The 17,082-nt window shown below is 43.3% G+C and overlaps 1 protein-coding gene across 4 annotated transcripts in view; it reads right to left on the minus strand.

The window, feature by feature from the left end:
- Positions 1-17,082, minus strand: part of LOC126473699 (MTOR-associated protein MEAK7) — a 51,500-nt gene that overhangs the window by 12,989 nt on the left and 21,429 nt on the right. For all 4 annotated transcript variants that reach the window (XR_007586516.1, XR_007586517.1, XM_050100937.1 and 1 more), the window contains exon 2: positions 10,837-11,040. Coding sequence is in view for 2 of the 4 variants with exons in the window: in XM_050100937.1 (XP_049956894.1) it covers positions 10,837-11,040 (204 nt within the window). In the remaining 2 variants the exon portion in view is untranslated. The remainder of the gene's footprint in view (positions 1-10,836; positions 11,041-17,082) is intronic.

A 17,082-nucleotide genomic window follows, 5' to 3' on the forward strand; every position in this document is an offset into this window, starting at 1 on the left:
GGAAAAGGTAAAAAACGAAACTGGAAACCAGCAGAAATGGGAACGAGACTCAAAAAATTGGAGAAACTAAAAATAGAAGGAAAGCTAAAAAGACCACTATAGAAGGGGGTTGGTTGTCCCCAAAAGGAGCTTCAAATGACTGACGTCATCTCACTGGCACTAATAAACTCGAGAACACGATTGGCTGAGCGCGTGTCATCTCCTAAAATGGAAGATATATCGGGCGACAGCTGTAGACGGACGCGTAACGGAGTAAAATAGGGGCACTCAAGTAAAAGGTGTCTTACCTTCCACAGCTGAGAGCAGTGGGGACAGTGGGGGAGGATCACCACTTAAAAGATGTCGATGGCTAAAAAGACAGTGCCCTATCCGGAGTCTAGTTAAAATTACCTCCTCCCGACAACGCGTTTGGGAGGAAGAGGTCCAAGCACAGGGAAGAGCTTTCACGTCCCACAATTTATTATTGGGAAGTGTCGACCAATGTGTGTGCCATGAAAGAGTAACATGACGACATAAAACACTCCGTAGATCGGCGAAGGGAATCGTGTGAATAGCTGGCTGAAGAAGAGAGACTGCAGCCTTGGCCACTATATCAGCCGCCTCATTTCCACATACCAACGTGACCTGGGATTCAGAGGAACGCCACAGAGACGCCCCCCAAGTGGAGGCAAGTGGAGGCAGTCCTAAATCCAGTGGACCAGAGGGTGGACAGGGTACAGAGCTTGGAGACTGAGGAGAGAGCTGAGAGAATCTGAACAGATAACATACTGTATCTGCTGATGGCGACGGATGTATTGGACAGCCTCGAGAACAGCGTAAAGCTCCACAGTATAAACCGAACACTGGTCAGGAAGCCGAAATCGATTTGGGGTGTCGCCAACAATATAGGCACTCCCTACACCTAACGATGTTTTCGAGCCATCAGTGTAAATAAATGTGGCGTCCGTCATTTGTGCACATAGAGCAGCAAATGCCTGACGATAAACAAGTGAAGGGGTACCATCCTTGGGAAATCGACAAAGGTCACGGAGCAGGCACGTCCGGGGACAGAGCCAAGGCGGTGCTGTACTCCAAGTTGTCAAGAAGGTTTTAGGAAAGCGGAAGGAAAGAGAATGGAGCTGTTGACGGAAGCGGACTCCCGGTGGTGGTAGTAGGGAGGAAGGGCGGCCTGCATACCCTAAATCCAAGGAGGCGTCGAAAAAAATGTCATGGGCTGGATTAGCAGGCATGGAAGACAGATGGCTAGCATAACGACTCAGAAGGACAGCTCGCCGATTGGACAGCGGAGGTTCAGCAGTCTCAGCATAAAGGCTTTCCACAGGGCTGATGTAAAAAGCTCCAGACACTAAATGTAATCCACGGTGGTGGATAGAGTCGAGACGCCAAAGAATACACGGCTGAGCAGAGGAGTAAACTATGCTTCCATAGTCCAATTTCGAGCGCACTAAGGCACGATAGAGGCGGAGAAGGACCACTCTGTCCGCTCCCCAGGAGGTACCATTCAGGAAACGGAGGGTGTTGAGGGATTGCAGACAGCGAGCCGAAAGATAGGAAACGTGGGAGAACCAGCACAGTTTTCTGTCAAACATAATACCCAAGAATTTAGCGACATCCGAAAACGGAAGGTTGACAGGTCCTAGATGTAAGGAAGGTGGAAGAAACTCCGTACGACGCCAAAAATTAACACACACGGTCTTACTGGGATAAAAGCGGAAGCCTGTTGCGATGCTCCGAGAGTGGAGGCGATCGAGACATCCTTGAAGATGTCTTTCAAGAAGGCTGGTCCGTTGAGAGCTGTAGTAGATCGCAAAATCATCCACAAAGAGGGAGCCCGAGACATCAGGAAGAAGACAGTCCATAACTGGATTTATGGCAATGGCAAACAGTACAACACTTAGTACGGAGCCCTGGGGTATCCCGTTTTCTTGGGAGAAAGTACGGGAGAGAGTAGTGTTCACCCGCAATCGAAATGTGCGCTCTGCCATAAATTTGCGAAGAAAAAGGGGCATCTGATCTCGAAAGCCCTAAGAGAACAGTGTGCGGACGATGCCTGTCCTCCAACAGGTATCGTATGCTCTCTCCAGATCAAAAAATATTGCTACAGTTTGGTGTTTCTGGAGAAAATTGTTCATGATATAAGTGGACAGAGCAACAAGATGATCAACTGCAGAACGATGCTTTCGGAAACCGCATTGGGCAGGTGTTAAAAGACTGCGGGACTCCAGCCACCAAGCTAAACAGCAATTCACCATATGCTCCAAAACCTTACATACACTACTCGTGAGAGAAATGGAGCGATAGCTAGAGGGGAGATGTTTGTCCTTTCCAGGTTTCGGAACAGGAACGATGATAGCTTCCCGCCATCGTCTGGGAAAAGTACTGTCGGTCCAAATTCGATTATAAAGGCAAAGGCGGTAACGCAGACTATGGTTTGATAAATGCAGCAACAATTGGATGTGGATACCATCCGGTCCTGGGGCGGAGGAGCGAGAAGAAGAGAGTGCATGTTGAGAGTTCCCGCATGGAGAAAACAGTATTATAGCTTTCGCGATTTTGAGAGGAGAAAGCAAGAGGTTGCACTTCCGCTGCATGTTTCTTCGGGAGAAATGCCGGTGGGTAATTTGAAGAGCTCGAAAGCTCAGCAAAGTGTTGACCCAATGAGTTAGAAATTGCGAAGGGGTCCACTAACGTATCATGTGCGACAGTGAGTCCAGAGACTGGGGAGAAAGTAGGCGTGCCAGATAACCGTTGAATCTGACTCCAAACTTCCGAGGAGGGAGTAAAGAAGTCCCAGCTTGCCTTCTTGCTATCGCAGAATACGCGACGGCATCATGCATGGAACTGCTTATAGTGGATACAGTTGGCCAAAGTAGGATGGTGGCGGAAAACGCGAAGAGCACGTTGCCGCTCACGTATTGCGTCACGGCATGCCTCGTTCCACCAAGGAACTGGGGGGGGGGGGGGCCGAATTCGGAGGTGCGTAGCATTGAACGTTCCGCAGCTGTAAGAATAACGTCTGTAATATGTGTAACTTCATCGTCGATGCTAGGAAAGTGACGGTCATCGAATGTAGCTAGAGACGAAAAAAGTGTCCAATCGGCTTGGGCAAACTTCCAGCGTCGCGGGCACATACGAGAGCAGTTCAATAAGTAATGCAACACATTTTTTTTCTGAAACAGGGGTTGTTTTATTCAGCATTGAAATACACCAGGTTATTCCCCAATCTTTTAGCTACACAACACTATTTTTCAACGTAATCTCCATTCAATGCTACGGCCTTACGCCACCTTGAAATGAGGGCCTGTATGCCTGCACGGTACCATTCCACTGGTCGATGTCGGAGCCAATGTCATACTGCATCAATAACTACTTCATCATCCGCGTAGTGCCTCCCACGGATTGCGTCCTTCATTGGGCCAAACATATGGAAATCCGACGGTGCGAGACCAGGGCTGTAGGGTGCATAAGGAAGAACAGTCCACTGAAGTTTTGTGAGCTCCTCTCGGGTGCGAAGACTTGTGTGAGGTCTTGCGTTGTCATGAAGAAGGAGAAGTTCGTTCCGATTTTTGTGCCTACGAACACGCTGAAGTCGTTTCTTCAATTTCTGAAGAGTAGCACAATACACTTCAGAGTTGATCGTTTGACCATGGGGAAGGACATCGAACAGAATAACCCCTTCAGCGTCCCAGAAGACTGTAACCATGACTTTACCGGCTGAGGGTATGGCTTTCAACTTTTTCTTGGTAGGGGAGTGGGTGTGGCGCCACTCCATTGATTGCCGTTTTGTTTCAGGTTCGAAGTGATGAACCCATGTTTCATCGCCTGTAACAATCTTTGACAAGAAATTGTCACCCTCAGCCACATGACGAGCAAGCAATTCCGCACAGATGGTTCTCCTTTGCTCTTTATGGTGTTCGGTTAGACAACGAGGGACCCAGCGGGAACAAACCTTTGAATATCCCAACTGGTGAACAATTGTGACAGCACTATCAACAGAGATGTCAAGTGGAGCACTGAGTTGTTTGATGGTGATCCGTCGATCATCTCGAACGAGTGTGTTCGCACGCTCCGCCATTGCAGGAGTCACAGCCGGCCCGCACGCGGGAGATCAGTCAGTCTTGCTTGACCTTGCGGCGATGATGACACACCCTTTGCCCAACGACTCACCGTGCTTTTGTCCACTGCCAGATCACCGTAGACATTCTGCAAGCGCCTATGAATATCTGAGATGCCCTGGTTTTCCGCCAAAAGAAACTCGATCACTGCCCGTTGTTTGCAACGCACATTCGTTACAGACGCCATTTTAACAGCTCCGTACAGCGCTGTCACCTGTCGGAAGTCAATGAAACTATACGAGACGAAGCGGGAATGTTTGAAAATATTTCACAAGAAATTTCCGGTTTTTTCAACCAAAATTGGCCGAGAAAAAAAATGTGTTGCATTACTTATTGAACTGCCCTCGTATATGGCAGTCGAGGCTGCAATCTAAGGACACATGGAAAGTGGTCATTCGAGTGTGTACCAGCAAGGGCAAACCATTCGAAGCGCCGAGCTAGCGCAACAGTACCGACCGAAAGGTCCAAATGAGAGAAATTTGTCGTGGAGGCAGACAAAAATGTAGTGTCCCCAGTGTTGAGGCAAACAAGATCCACTTGGTGGAGGACTTCTATCAATAGTGAGCCATGCGGACAAGGATGTGGAGATCCCCAAAGCGGGTGGTGGGCATTGAAGTCCCCAACCGCAAATAGGGGGGGTGGAAGCTGACCAAGAAGATGAAGGAGATCAGCTCGTGCCATTGGTGTGGACGATGGAATGTATACAGTACAAAGAGAGAAGGTGTATCCAGAAAGGGAAAGACGGACAGTGACAGCTTGGAAGGAAGTGTTTAAGGGGATTGGGTGATAATGGAGAGTATCATGGAGAAGAATCTTGAGTCCTCCATGTGATGGAGTGCCTTCAACAGAGGGGAGATCAAATCGGACTGACTGAAACTGGGGGAGAACAAAGCAGTCATGGGGACGCAGCTTTGTTTCCTGAAGACAGAAGATGACCGGCGAGTAGGATCGTAAGAGGATCGACAATTCATCCCGATTGGCTCGAATGCCGCGGATATTCCAGTGGATAATGGACACAGGGTGGATAGAAAATGGAGAAATGTGACCAAGGTTGCCGTCAACTCAACGACTGCTCAAAGCTTGTGACCGGCAGCGTGGAACGGCATTCAGCTGAAGGCAGAAGATCCTGATCCATAGGTTGTTCAGGAGCAGCTCCTGCCACCAGCGATCGGCCAGTTGATCAGCCGCCAGCAGTGCGCCAAGGTGACACAGAAGACGGCCGAGGGCGGCTACCGCCAGGTGGTGCTGTAGACAAAACATGCCGTGGTGGAGAAGGAGAGGAACTGGGTTTCTTATTAGCCTTCTTGGAAAAAGGATGTTTAGATGAAGGAGGAACTGATGGTTGTGAAATTGGGGTACGTAAAAAATCTTCACGAGTAGGCTCTTTTTTGGAAGTCTTGGTGTCTGACTTTTGGGCTCGAGATTTAGCAGAACCCGATGAAGGGTGAGCCATAGAGTGAGCAGACGAAAGTGGGGAGGTTGAAAGGGGAATCTTTGCGCTGGCCGATCTGACGACCGTGGCACTTAAGGTGAGATCACAAGTCTGCGTGGGCGCCTCCTTTGTTGGCCGAGTAGAGGCAAGGACAGTGCTGTATTTTCCTGTCTGAGGCACGGTGGGCTTTCGATTGGCGAATAATTTTCGAGCAGCAAAGGTCGACACCTTTTCCTTCACTCTGATTTCCTGAATGAGCTTTTCGTCTTTAAAAATGGGGCAATCTCTAGAGGAAGCAGCGTGGTTCCCATACAGTTGATGCAATGAGGGGATGGAGGTGGACAAGCACCCTCATGGGCGTCCTTGCCACACGTAACACATTTGGCTGGATTGGAACAGGACTGGCTGGTGTGATTGAACTGCTGACACCGATAGCTACGCGTAGGGTTTGGAATTTAAGGGCGAACGGAAATTATCTCATAGCCCGCTTTTAGGTTCGATGGGAGTTGAACTCTGTCGAATGTCAAGAAGACAGTACGGGTTGGAACGATGTTCGTGTCAACCCTTTTCGTGACTCTACGAACAGCCGTTACGCCCTGGTCAGACAGGCAGTGTTGAATTTCCTCGTTGGACAATCTGTCAAGGGAGCGGGTATAAACGACCCCACGTGAGGAATTTAAAGTGCGGTGCGCTTCCACCCGGACAGGGAAGGTGTGTAGCAGTGAAGTACGCAGCAATTTTTGTGCCTGGAGGGCACTGACTGTTTCTAACAACAAGGTGCCATTTCGTAATCTGGAACAAGACTTTACAGGACCTGCAATTGCGTTGACGCCTTTCTGAATAATGAAAGGGTTGACCGTGGAGAAGTCGTGACCTTCATAAGACCGAGAAACAACAAGGAACTGTGGCAATGATGGAAGGACTATCTGTGGCTGAGACTCATTGAACTTACGCTTGTGAGCAGACATAGTAGAAAATGAGGAAACTATTGCAGAAGTATCCCCCATGATTACCGGCGTCTCCGATGGCGCGCTCCTTCCTAGTGGGGGCCCTCTCTGAGGGCACTCCCGCCTTAGGTGACTGTTCGCACCTCCCAAGAAACGGACGGAGGGACCAATCAGCACTTTCGGAAGGTATCAGCTCGGGTAATCACCCCTCCCTGGGCCTGGCCATTACCAGGGGGTACGTACGTGTCCTACCTGTCTACCCGGGGCGGGGAATTACGTGTTACCCCGTCACCGGCTACGCATGGAAATGCGTGGGGCGGCCTTCAGACATGCACAGGGAGGAAGAACGAGAAAGGGAAAAACAAAGGGAAAGGAAAGAAGAGAGGTCTCAAACGCTGCAGTGGAGAAAAGGGCAAAGAGAAGAGGTAAGGAAAAGAGGAGGACAAAGTAAGGACGAAGACTTGCAAGCAGAGAAAGCAAAGAATGTGCTACATTTTCGAGCATCCGTCTCCGGACGTAGGCACAAAACATACTCCCAGAGGGGGAGAAAGGGAAGGAAAGAGGCAGAGGTGAGGGGTGGGGCGAAGATGGGGGATGGGGAAGGATGCGGAAAGGGAAGGTATGCAGCCTGGAAAGGAAGGAAGGCCACATTAGCTCGGGGTCCTGTGCTCGCTACGTACGTATCCACAAAAGAGTTGTGGACCCCCTGGGGGGGAATGTGCCCATGTTACACCTTTAGTCAATCAAGAATCTCACCCCAATATAGTGAATGTGGTAGATACAGGAATGATCCGAGAAATGCCAGCTGACAATACAACATCTCCCAGCCACTTCAATAAACCTGCCAAGGTGATAAAGCACAGAGTAAAGAAATAACAAACCTCAATACCAGTCAGGAGACACAGCTGGTTTACTGATTGAACAAAAACAGTAAAAGGTGCTGGGGCCTGGGTATACGGGATACAGCCTCGATCAGATAGAGCAATCTCTTTACTGAAGCTGGCCACAGTATTACAGGCTGACATATCTACTGGAGCATGCGTGGAGGAGAATCTGTACGTGCTACATGGATCGTTGCATCTAAATTTATTCAGACAGCCAAGCAGCTCTGAAATCTCTTATCAACCCTTTCAACAAGAGCAAAGATCATTGTGAAATTCCATGAAACTTTTTTGAGGGCTAGGAGAATGCAATGAGGTAAACCCGCTGTGGGTCCTTGGTCACTCAGGAATCACTGGCAATTAACAGGCTGATAGGCTGGCCAGGATGTGTGTGATGACTCCATTTGGTGGACTGGACCCTGTCCTAACCATCAATAAAGCAATGGTAAAATCAAAACTACACAGCTAGGTCAAAAGGCAAAAGGAAATTTTTCAGATGTAGAACTTCCTTCTCGGATGGATGAGCCATACAGGTCAAAAATAGACACACACACTGTCAGAACACCATGTTTTGAAGAAACATTTTAATTTTCACTGGGAGTGAAAGTTCCCTGCGCGAGATGAGATGAACTCTGTATGGATTTTAAGCAGTCAGATTATGCCTTACAAATTTTAGGTGAACATGTTTTTGTTTTCATCATCATCATCGTCATCATCATGTTTGAAGACTGGTTTGATACATGTCTGTTTCCCAATGACAACATTCTCCTGAGTTTATCCCTGCCCAGAGATCCGAGAGAGGTGACTATATTATACCCACGAGGACATAGTCATCAGTAAGCTAAACAACAGAGCTGCAGGTTCTTAGGAAATGTAACTGCAGTAGTTTGCTCCTGCTATCAGCCATTCACTGTACCAACGCAGGAAGGCCATGAAAGTTAATCAGCAGACTGTTGCTCCTACAATAACCTCTGGAGCCATATGTTAGTCTGGACTCTCCACAGATACCAATCAAATTTAAATGCATCTACATTCCATTAAGGCACACAAGCCACTCCACTGCTGCTAAGTCCTTGGTTCACTGGGGTAGGAGAACACACTTTAAAAATTTCCTTTCAAATATAAGTTTTCTATTCTTTTCAAATGTACACTTAAGTTGATTTAAATACTAGTCTCAGAGTTTCACAAACAATTTTTATCCAACATTAATAATTCCTAAAAAGGTCACAAAGACGATGCAAACTGCAAGAAAAGACTAGGTATATGGTAAACACCGCAACATTGACAAACTACATCATGCTATCAAAACAGGACAGGATAAATATGGTACCTGAAACATTGAAAGTAATCTCTCACAAAACTCACCACCCTCGTCCTCGTCGTCGTCCTCCTCCTCCTCCTCCTCCAATATTCCCATGGCTTTATATCTGCCCACAAGGTAATAATGTCTTCTTAGTTACCATCAAGATTAAGGAATGGATGCTTTAGCAGCTTTGCAAATTGTATTGGCAATATTATCCACAAATTCATGGACATTATTGTTAGGTTTGAAAACAGCCAACTGGTTGTATAGGGTATAGTGTACCTCGCTGAGCTCTCGCATGGATGACTTAACTTATGTGTGGGCATCTTGGGGCCATTGAAATGCAGGTTATCAACCACTATCCTCTTAGAAGCACTGGCAATCATCCGAGAGTGAAACAAGATTTCTGTGGCACTGAATGATCCAGTAGCAGAAATTAAGAGTATGCTTGCCTTACATTCAAAAGACACACTCTGGTGACAGCTAAAGGCTCCACAACTCAGCCCCTGGAGCAGGGAATTGACAAGCACCATAGCACCTTACAAGCATTGAACATGTTGTTCTGGCGTAACCAAAAGTGCCAGAGTGAAGAGGAAGAATGCAAGTCCAGAGAAGGCAGTGTGACACATCAGCCAATAGTGCGTTGACCAGGACATCACAATGATAGGAGCAGCATCTAGCTGAAGTGAAAATAAGTGCCGCACCTGCAAACCTCAGCCGGACATTAGTGGACAGTATTCGCAAAGTATTAGCATGGCCTAGCAGAGAGTGCTACGATAACAGTTATAATAAAACTACTAATGTTATTTGCTTGAATTGTTGTGTAGCATTCCGAGAATGCAGCATCCCTCAGGCACCCTATACGCGACTGGGCAAGACCCCACACAGGTCTACAGAAGAGGAAAATGTTGGCAAATTGTGTAAAGTCAGAGGGCATTTCTTTATCACAAGCATTGTGTAACCTTCTTGGGACATCAACCATGACAGCAATCACTTATAAGTCGTTGGTGATTATGACTGACGTGAAACTCCAACAAAGGTAGTCACTCCCCCAATCGTATCCACTGCAGTTTGTTCTTTATGTAGAGGACAGAGCCCCTTACCAAAGAGGCATCAGGGACTTTAAAATTTGTCTCCACAGACATGGGCACAAGGGTCTATCCCATGCTGGTCTGTTCCTCCAAATGAGATTTTTACTAATTATATTTCCTTGTAATATGGGAGCCCATTTATTACTAAATTTTCCCTTTGTCTTTTGCTTCTGCCAAGATGAGGAACTGTGGCAGTTGCAATTTACATGAAAGGTTTATAGGTTCTCTCGGAATGATAAAATCAAACAGTCTTCTGCAGAGTTCTCTTCTGACTTTCAGGACAGGTTTTTCCCTAATGATAACTACTGTACTGAAAAAAGTTCATAACCAGGCAACAGTGCAGTCTCTGAAATTTATAATCAATCAGTAAAATGACAAAAATTTACATACTTCCATGAAATTTAGCTGGGTATCATCTGAGGCCACAGCCAGTACCAGAATTAGTCTTAATTTTAACATACTTCCACAAAATTTCCCTGTGTATTACCTGCCAGTATCAGAATTAATATTCAGAGCATGTAAAAGAATTTCCATGACCATATTTGTAGAATTCCTTGGTCTGTAACTCAACATGTGCATCTGATGTAAGGGAGAGGAGAATCAACTGAATGGTTTTGTGCGTTCAAGTACCATACACAATGGAAACCTCTTGTACGTAGACTTTATTAAAAACTATGATCAAGATGTTTGTTAAAATTTCCAGTATACCATCATTATTTCTGTATTTTTTACCCTTTGTAAAATTTTAAGTGGAAATTGGGAACCATCTGATATTACAGTATGTAATCCTTCAGCTTGTTTTCCAAGTGTTTTATAAACAAAACCTGAAACATTTCTAGGAAAATAACAACAATTTCTAATTTAAATATCTGTTATGTCTCTTCACACAAAATTCTATGAACATTCTTGGTGTACTTTTAATGATTAAAAAATTGTGTTCAAGATTAATTTTTAAAAATATGTTTTAACATGTGCCTACAATTATTTTCTTATCCACAGGTGAAAATTGCATAGCAAATGCACCAACAAAATGAAGTACTTCAGTGTGTCATTTAACTGAAACTTACCTCATGTATTGCCGACAGTTTAATTTCTTTGCTTCCTGCTGAAAGCATTTTATAAACAGCAGTTATTTTCTCATCTTCACTCCCTCTTGTTACATACAGAAGAGGCTCTAAAAACTTTTCAAAATTTACATCTGAATTATCTTCAAACAAATAATTCAGAAGTGTTTGCGAGAGATGTGCATCTACACCTTCACTCCATGCTGACTGGAAAAAAAAGACATTTAGTTAATGCATATTATATATGACTACATTGTCTAATACACAGTGTAAATATCAAGTTTGTTTACCAACTTCAAGAAAATCCTTTCATTTGCTTAATCTGGTACACTTTAGTACAACAAGTCACCTTCCTTGATGTTGACCTCCACCTAATGGATGGCTTCATCAGTACCTCTATCCATATCAGATCTACCAACCACAAACAATACCTCCATTTCAACAGTTGGCACCCATTCCACACCACGAAGTCCCTTCCATTAAGCCTAGCCACCTGTGGTCATCACATCTGCATTCCACCATCCATCTAACCTATTCAATATCCTTGTCTATCCCTATTCCACCTCTGCTCCCTATCTCTTGCCTTGTGGCACTTATGCCTGTAAAAGACTTAGATGCAAGACCTGTCCCATAAAACTTTCCACTACCTCCTAATCCAGTCCTGTCCTAGGCATTTACTACCTCATCAAAGGCAGGGTCACCTGTGAAAGAAGCCATGGAGTCTACCAACTTAGATGTAACCACTGTGTGGCATACTATATCGGCATGGCCCCTAAAAAGGTTTGTCGAAATGAATGACTATCACTCCCCACCCCCCAAACACACACCTTCTAACCCCACCCCAGTCCAGTGCACCTGCACAGCCTTTTCCCGTCACCCCTAGTAGAGCACCATTTTGACGCTGCCACATCACTGCAAACATCTTTCCCCCACCCTGTACCTATATGTGTTTTTACGTATGGCAATGGACTTTGTCTGATAGCTTATCAATATCTAATAGTCTTTTTTTTAAATGTGCCTGTCTGTTACTCAGGAACTTCTTTGTAATTCTCATAAAACACAGGAACATAAAATGTAATAAGTATATCAGTAAAACCGATAGGCATCCACATTAATTCCAAATTAAACTGGAATGCATTTCATGTGCCTGCAAGAGAACAGCTAAAGTGTGCTATCCCACGTTGAAACAGAGATGTAGTTGCTAATAAGAATTTGAAGATGAAGCATTTTAGTCCATTCTCTCATCCTTACAGCATACTGATACAAGGACATTGTTGTTACAAGAGCAAAATTCTAAAAATTAAAAAAAGTAATCAGAATATTGAGCAAAGGGACTCCCATGAAATACTGCCAACCCTTCTTATCAAGGTCAAGATACTGGCTACTGGGAACGGATAGATCTATACAGCATTTCTTGTGTCTAAGTGAGTTCAACACAACACAGAATACACACCATCATAACACTAGAGGCATATTAGACTTTCATATACTCAGACAGACTGACAGGCCAGAAAATCAAACATATTTAAAAAAATTTTAATAAACTTCCAAAATCTGCTCCTTATATACTATTTTTAATCACTTGTTACTGAAACAACCATTCTAAATGGCTATTTGAAATAAATGCTACTGACAGTTTTTAAGAATACTGATGAAGTGGAATTAAATTTTAAAAACTTCTCCATAAAAATTATAAATTGTATATTTAAAGATGAAATACACCCCCTATAAGTGGTCAATAGTTAATAAAGAATTTAATTGTAGTCCAGATGGGATAAATTTAGTGCGCTGCAGAAGCAAAGAACAAGCAGTCTACTTCCCCATGGGTCTTACAGAGGAAATGGAGAACATTAAGTTCTATCATGCAACTTGTATTTAGCAGGCATATTTGTGGTAGCCATGTTAACTTAGTATCAAAGAAGCTTTTAAAAGTGGATTTTTGACTGTCAAGCAATCGGTTAATAAGGCAATGCTCAGGGTGAGTGTTTTGTCTTAAACCAGCAAATCAGCTCAACACATATAATATTATTGGGGGAAGACTGATATTGATAGTTTATCCATAATATCATTAACTGTGATGAAGTGAATCACAATATTACCACTGAGTGATTAAACACTCTGGTATGAGTAAGTTGCAAAATGTTGCACCAAATACAGGCCAAAGTGGACTGGGGATAAAAAATTCTGTATAAACATCAGTAGATACTGGAAGCCCCAAGTAAATGTCACACATTTGGCAGATGAGCAAGAGCCTTTCAGACTGCAGTCTCCAAACTTATGAAATGGTCAACAGTCCACAGGTTCTTCCAGAAGCCACACTGAAATATGGATAAATATTCCTCAACTTCAAGGTACCAATAATTTTTGGTTGACAATTTGCTATGCTACTTCTAAATCTACACACTGAAATCCACTGAAGTGCAGGGTATGTGACACTGGAGCTGTTAGTAAGGATTGTTCAATACATTCACATTAGGAACACACCAAAAATGATTTCTTTAAATGCCTCCATGTGTGCTGTACTTAATCTAATCTTGTCCTCACAATCCCTGTGAGAGATACATAGGGGGTTGTAGTATATTCCTTGAGTCATCACCAAAAGCTGACTTTCAAACTTCGTAAGTATTCTTTCTAGTGATAGGTGGCATGTATCTACAAGATGTCTGCTAGTTCTGTGACACTCTCCCATGGATCAAACAAGCCTGTGACCATTCATGCTGCTCTTCTCTATATACATTTGATGTCCCCTGTTATTTCTACTTGTTACGGTCTCTCACATTTGAACAATATTCTAGGATGAGTCGCACGAGTGATTTGTAAGTGATCTCCTTTGTAGACTGATTGCATTTCCCCAGTATTCTCTCAATAAACCGAAGTCTACCACCTGCTTTACTCACGACTGTGATCATTCCATATAATAGCCCTACAATGTCTTACACCCAGGTATTTCTATAAGTTGGCCAATTCCAACAGTGACTCACTGATAGTATAGTCATAGGATACTATGTTTTCTCATTTTGTGAAGTGCATAATTTTACTTCTCTAAACATTTGGAGCAAGTTGCCAATCTCTGCACTATCTTGAAATCTTATTAAGATCTGACAATATTTATGCAGCTTCTTTCAGACAGTACTTCATTACAGATAACTGTATCATCTGGAAAAAGTCTGAGGTTACTATTCATATTGTCTGCAATGTTACTAATATACAACATGAACAGCAATGGTCCCAACACACTTCCCTGGGGTACACTCCATGTTAATTCTACATCTGATGATGACTCTCCATCCAAGATGACATGCTGCATACTCCCTAACAAAAAGTCCTCAATCCAGTCACAGATTTCACTTTATACCCCATATGATGAAACTTTTGACAATAAGTATAGGTGTGGTATTGAGTCAAATGCTTTTTGAAAATCAAGAAATGCTGCATCTACATGACTGCCTTGATCCAAAGCTTTCAGTGTGTTGTGTGGAAAAAGTGCAAGTTGGATTTCGCATGATTGATTATTTTTAATCCATGCTGGTTGGCATGGAGAAGATCATTCTGTTCAAGATACCTCATTATGTTTTGGCTCAGAATATATTCAAGGATTCTACAACAAATCTAAGTCAAGGACACCTGACAATAGTTTTGCAGATCACTTCTACTACCCTTCTTGTCATCGGGTGTGACCTGTGCTTTCTTCCAACTACTGAGCACGATTATTGTTTTGTTTGTGAGACCTGTAACTGATTACTGTTGGAAGAAGGGCAAACTCTGCCACTAATTCAGTATAGAATTTGATAGGGATTCCATCGGGCCCTGGAGCCATAATTTTCAGTCGTACAAGAATTGAATTGGTGCAGTTCTCCTTGGTTTTCATTTGTAAAGGGACATTTGAAAACAGAATTAAGCATTTCAGCTTTTGCTTTGCTATCCTCAATTTCAGTTTCTATCTCATCTGACTGACTGGTCTCTGAATTTGGTACCACTAACGACCTTCACACACAACAAGAATTTCATTGGATTTTGTTAAAGATCATTTGACAAAATTCCTCTACAGTAGTCACTGAAGGTTTCACGCATTGCTCTCCTGACAGCCAAATGCATTTCATTCAGCATCTATTTATCTATACCTCTATGTTTTGTTTTACATGTATTAAGTTTCTTTGGAGTGACTGTATACCATGGAGAGCATGTTGACTGGCTTTAGTTATTCACAGGATGCAAGTTTGTCCCTGATGTTAAAATTTTAAAACTGTGATCATAGTTCCACCCCCCACCCCCTGCCACCACTGGGAAGTTAATTCATCTTCAAAGAAAATACAGTTAAATGCCTTTTATTATCTTCGTTCAAGTGTTGAAGCATTTGGTTGTGGGTTTTGTCAGGTCCCGGCACATACCTGAAGCAGTGTGTAACTCCCACCTGAAGTATATGGTGGTGGTTTTTCCTTGGGCTGTAAAGAAGTGAGTGGTCTCCATTATTAATTAAACAGAGTTCAAAAGTGGGATCATTTCTTCCATGAGGTGGTTTCTTCTTGATCCATTAATACTGCCCTGCAGAGGGTTTGTGCTGCTAGATTCCTCCAGTGAAAGGACAGGTGGAGTAATTTTTCCACTAGGTCTATCATCCAATAGTATGTTGTCTCCATACCAGGGATAGGGGGGGGGGGGGGAGGAGATAAATATACACTAAAGTGATGACAGTAGCTATTTGGATGTAGCTTGCCTTCACTTCTAATGTAGTACTGAGATGTACTTCCTCACTGATGGTGTTTGTACACACTAACATGCAGACCCCTCCTGATACTCTGTCAATATTGGTATAGTTTTTGTAACATGTGTAATAGTTTCTAAGACGTAGGCCTAGATGTTTGTCTTCTAAGAAATCTTATTTGTTATATTACAGCTCATACTGCAGCATGGAAAGTACCAATTGAGTTGAGCCAGATGGTGGAAGAATCAATTAAAGTTCCAACAAATTTTTCTAATTTGTGATAGTGTAGCACGAAGAGATCACTGGCAAATGGAGGTGTGTCCACTCCATGGTCTCAGCTTTGGGTTATGTGTGGCCTGGCTAGGCCAAGGCTGCTAGACTAGTTTTTTGTGTTCTAATTTCAGGGACATGGGATGAGTGGGCTGTTCTGTGGCTTACAGGTTGCCTACGTTCTAGAGAGACAATGGCACAAGGGTTGTCATCCTACCTACAAAACCAAATAAAGCAGTGCATTGGATGAATGGAGTCGTTCTATGTTGAGTAGGAATGGGTTGGGGGGAATGAGGCATAAGGGCTGACATTTTATCCCTCATAGAGTTGATCTGTTTAACACTGTAGGAACAATGAAATGCTAGGAAAGTTTAAGCCCGAAATCTGGCTCTCTATGTCACAAGTTTTGTTACTTATCTTATTGGCAGGATATAACCTTACATAATGTTCCTAGTAGTTTAGTGTTTTATAGTCTTTGAGCCTTTTTCAGTTTCTTGAATACAGGACATATCATTTAATGTGATATGTGTTTCTCCTGACAAATTACACATAGTGGAAAGGGTTGATGCAGGGAACATTATTCCCCAGTTCGCTCAAATAGGATCATGTGTGCATCTCTAGGGCATGTGACCAAATCTCAGGCACTTAAAACATCTCATGGATGGGATAACTTATTGTTCAACATTACACTGGTAAATCATAACATTATCCCTTTTCTTATAGTGTATCTCCGTCAAACATCAAGACAAAAGCACCACGAACTACTTTATTTTCTTTTAGATCCTTCTGGATATATCAGCCAAGCTGGACACATCATGATCATAATCTATCACGAAACTCGTTAGAATATAATGTAAGATCGATGTGAAAGACAAGATGCTGCGTTATTTTCAATTTTCTATGAGGATAAGGAAATGGGTAAGGTAATGGCAACAACTACCTTCCTAACCAGTAACTCATGAAGTGACTTTCATGTAATATACGCGAGGTGTGATCTCTGTGACTGAGACTTAAGGGCTAAATCATTTGAAAATTCTCATTTAAGCTATATAACATTATTTTTACAATTATTTCAGTGCTGTTTACATACTTCTTGATTTTATCGCACTAAATAAAGCCTGCAGTATTTTACTTTTTAGCCCACAAAATCGCAACTTTCTTATGGCTTTTTAAATAGTACAAATAAACAATTAGAGAATTGAATTTTTCATTCTGGAAATCATAATATCTCTGCAGCAGGTAAATTTTCACATAAAACTAAATTCCAGTGTTTAAAC

Source organism: Schistocerca serialis, chromosome 4 (assembly GCF_023864345.2).
Source record: "Schistocerca serialis cubense isolate TAMUIC-IGC-003099 chromosome 4, iqSchSeri2.2, whole genome shotgun sequence".
Classification (NCBI taxonomy): Eukaryota; Metazoa; Arthropoda; class Insecta; order Orthoptera; family Acrididae; genus Schistocerca; species Schistocerca serialis.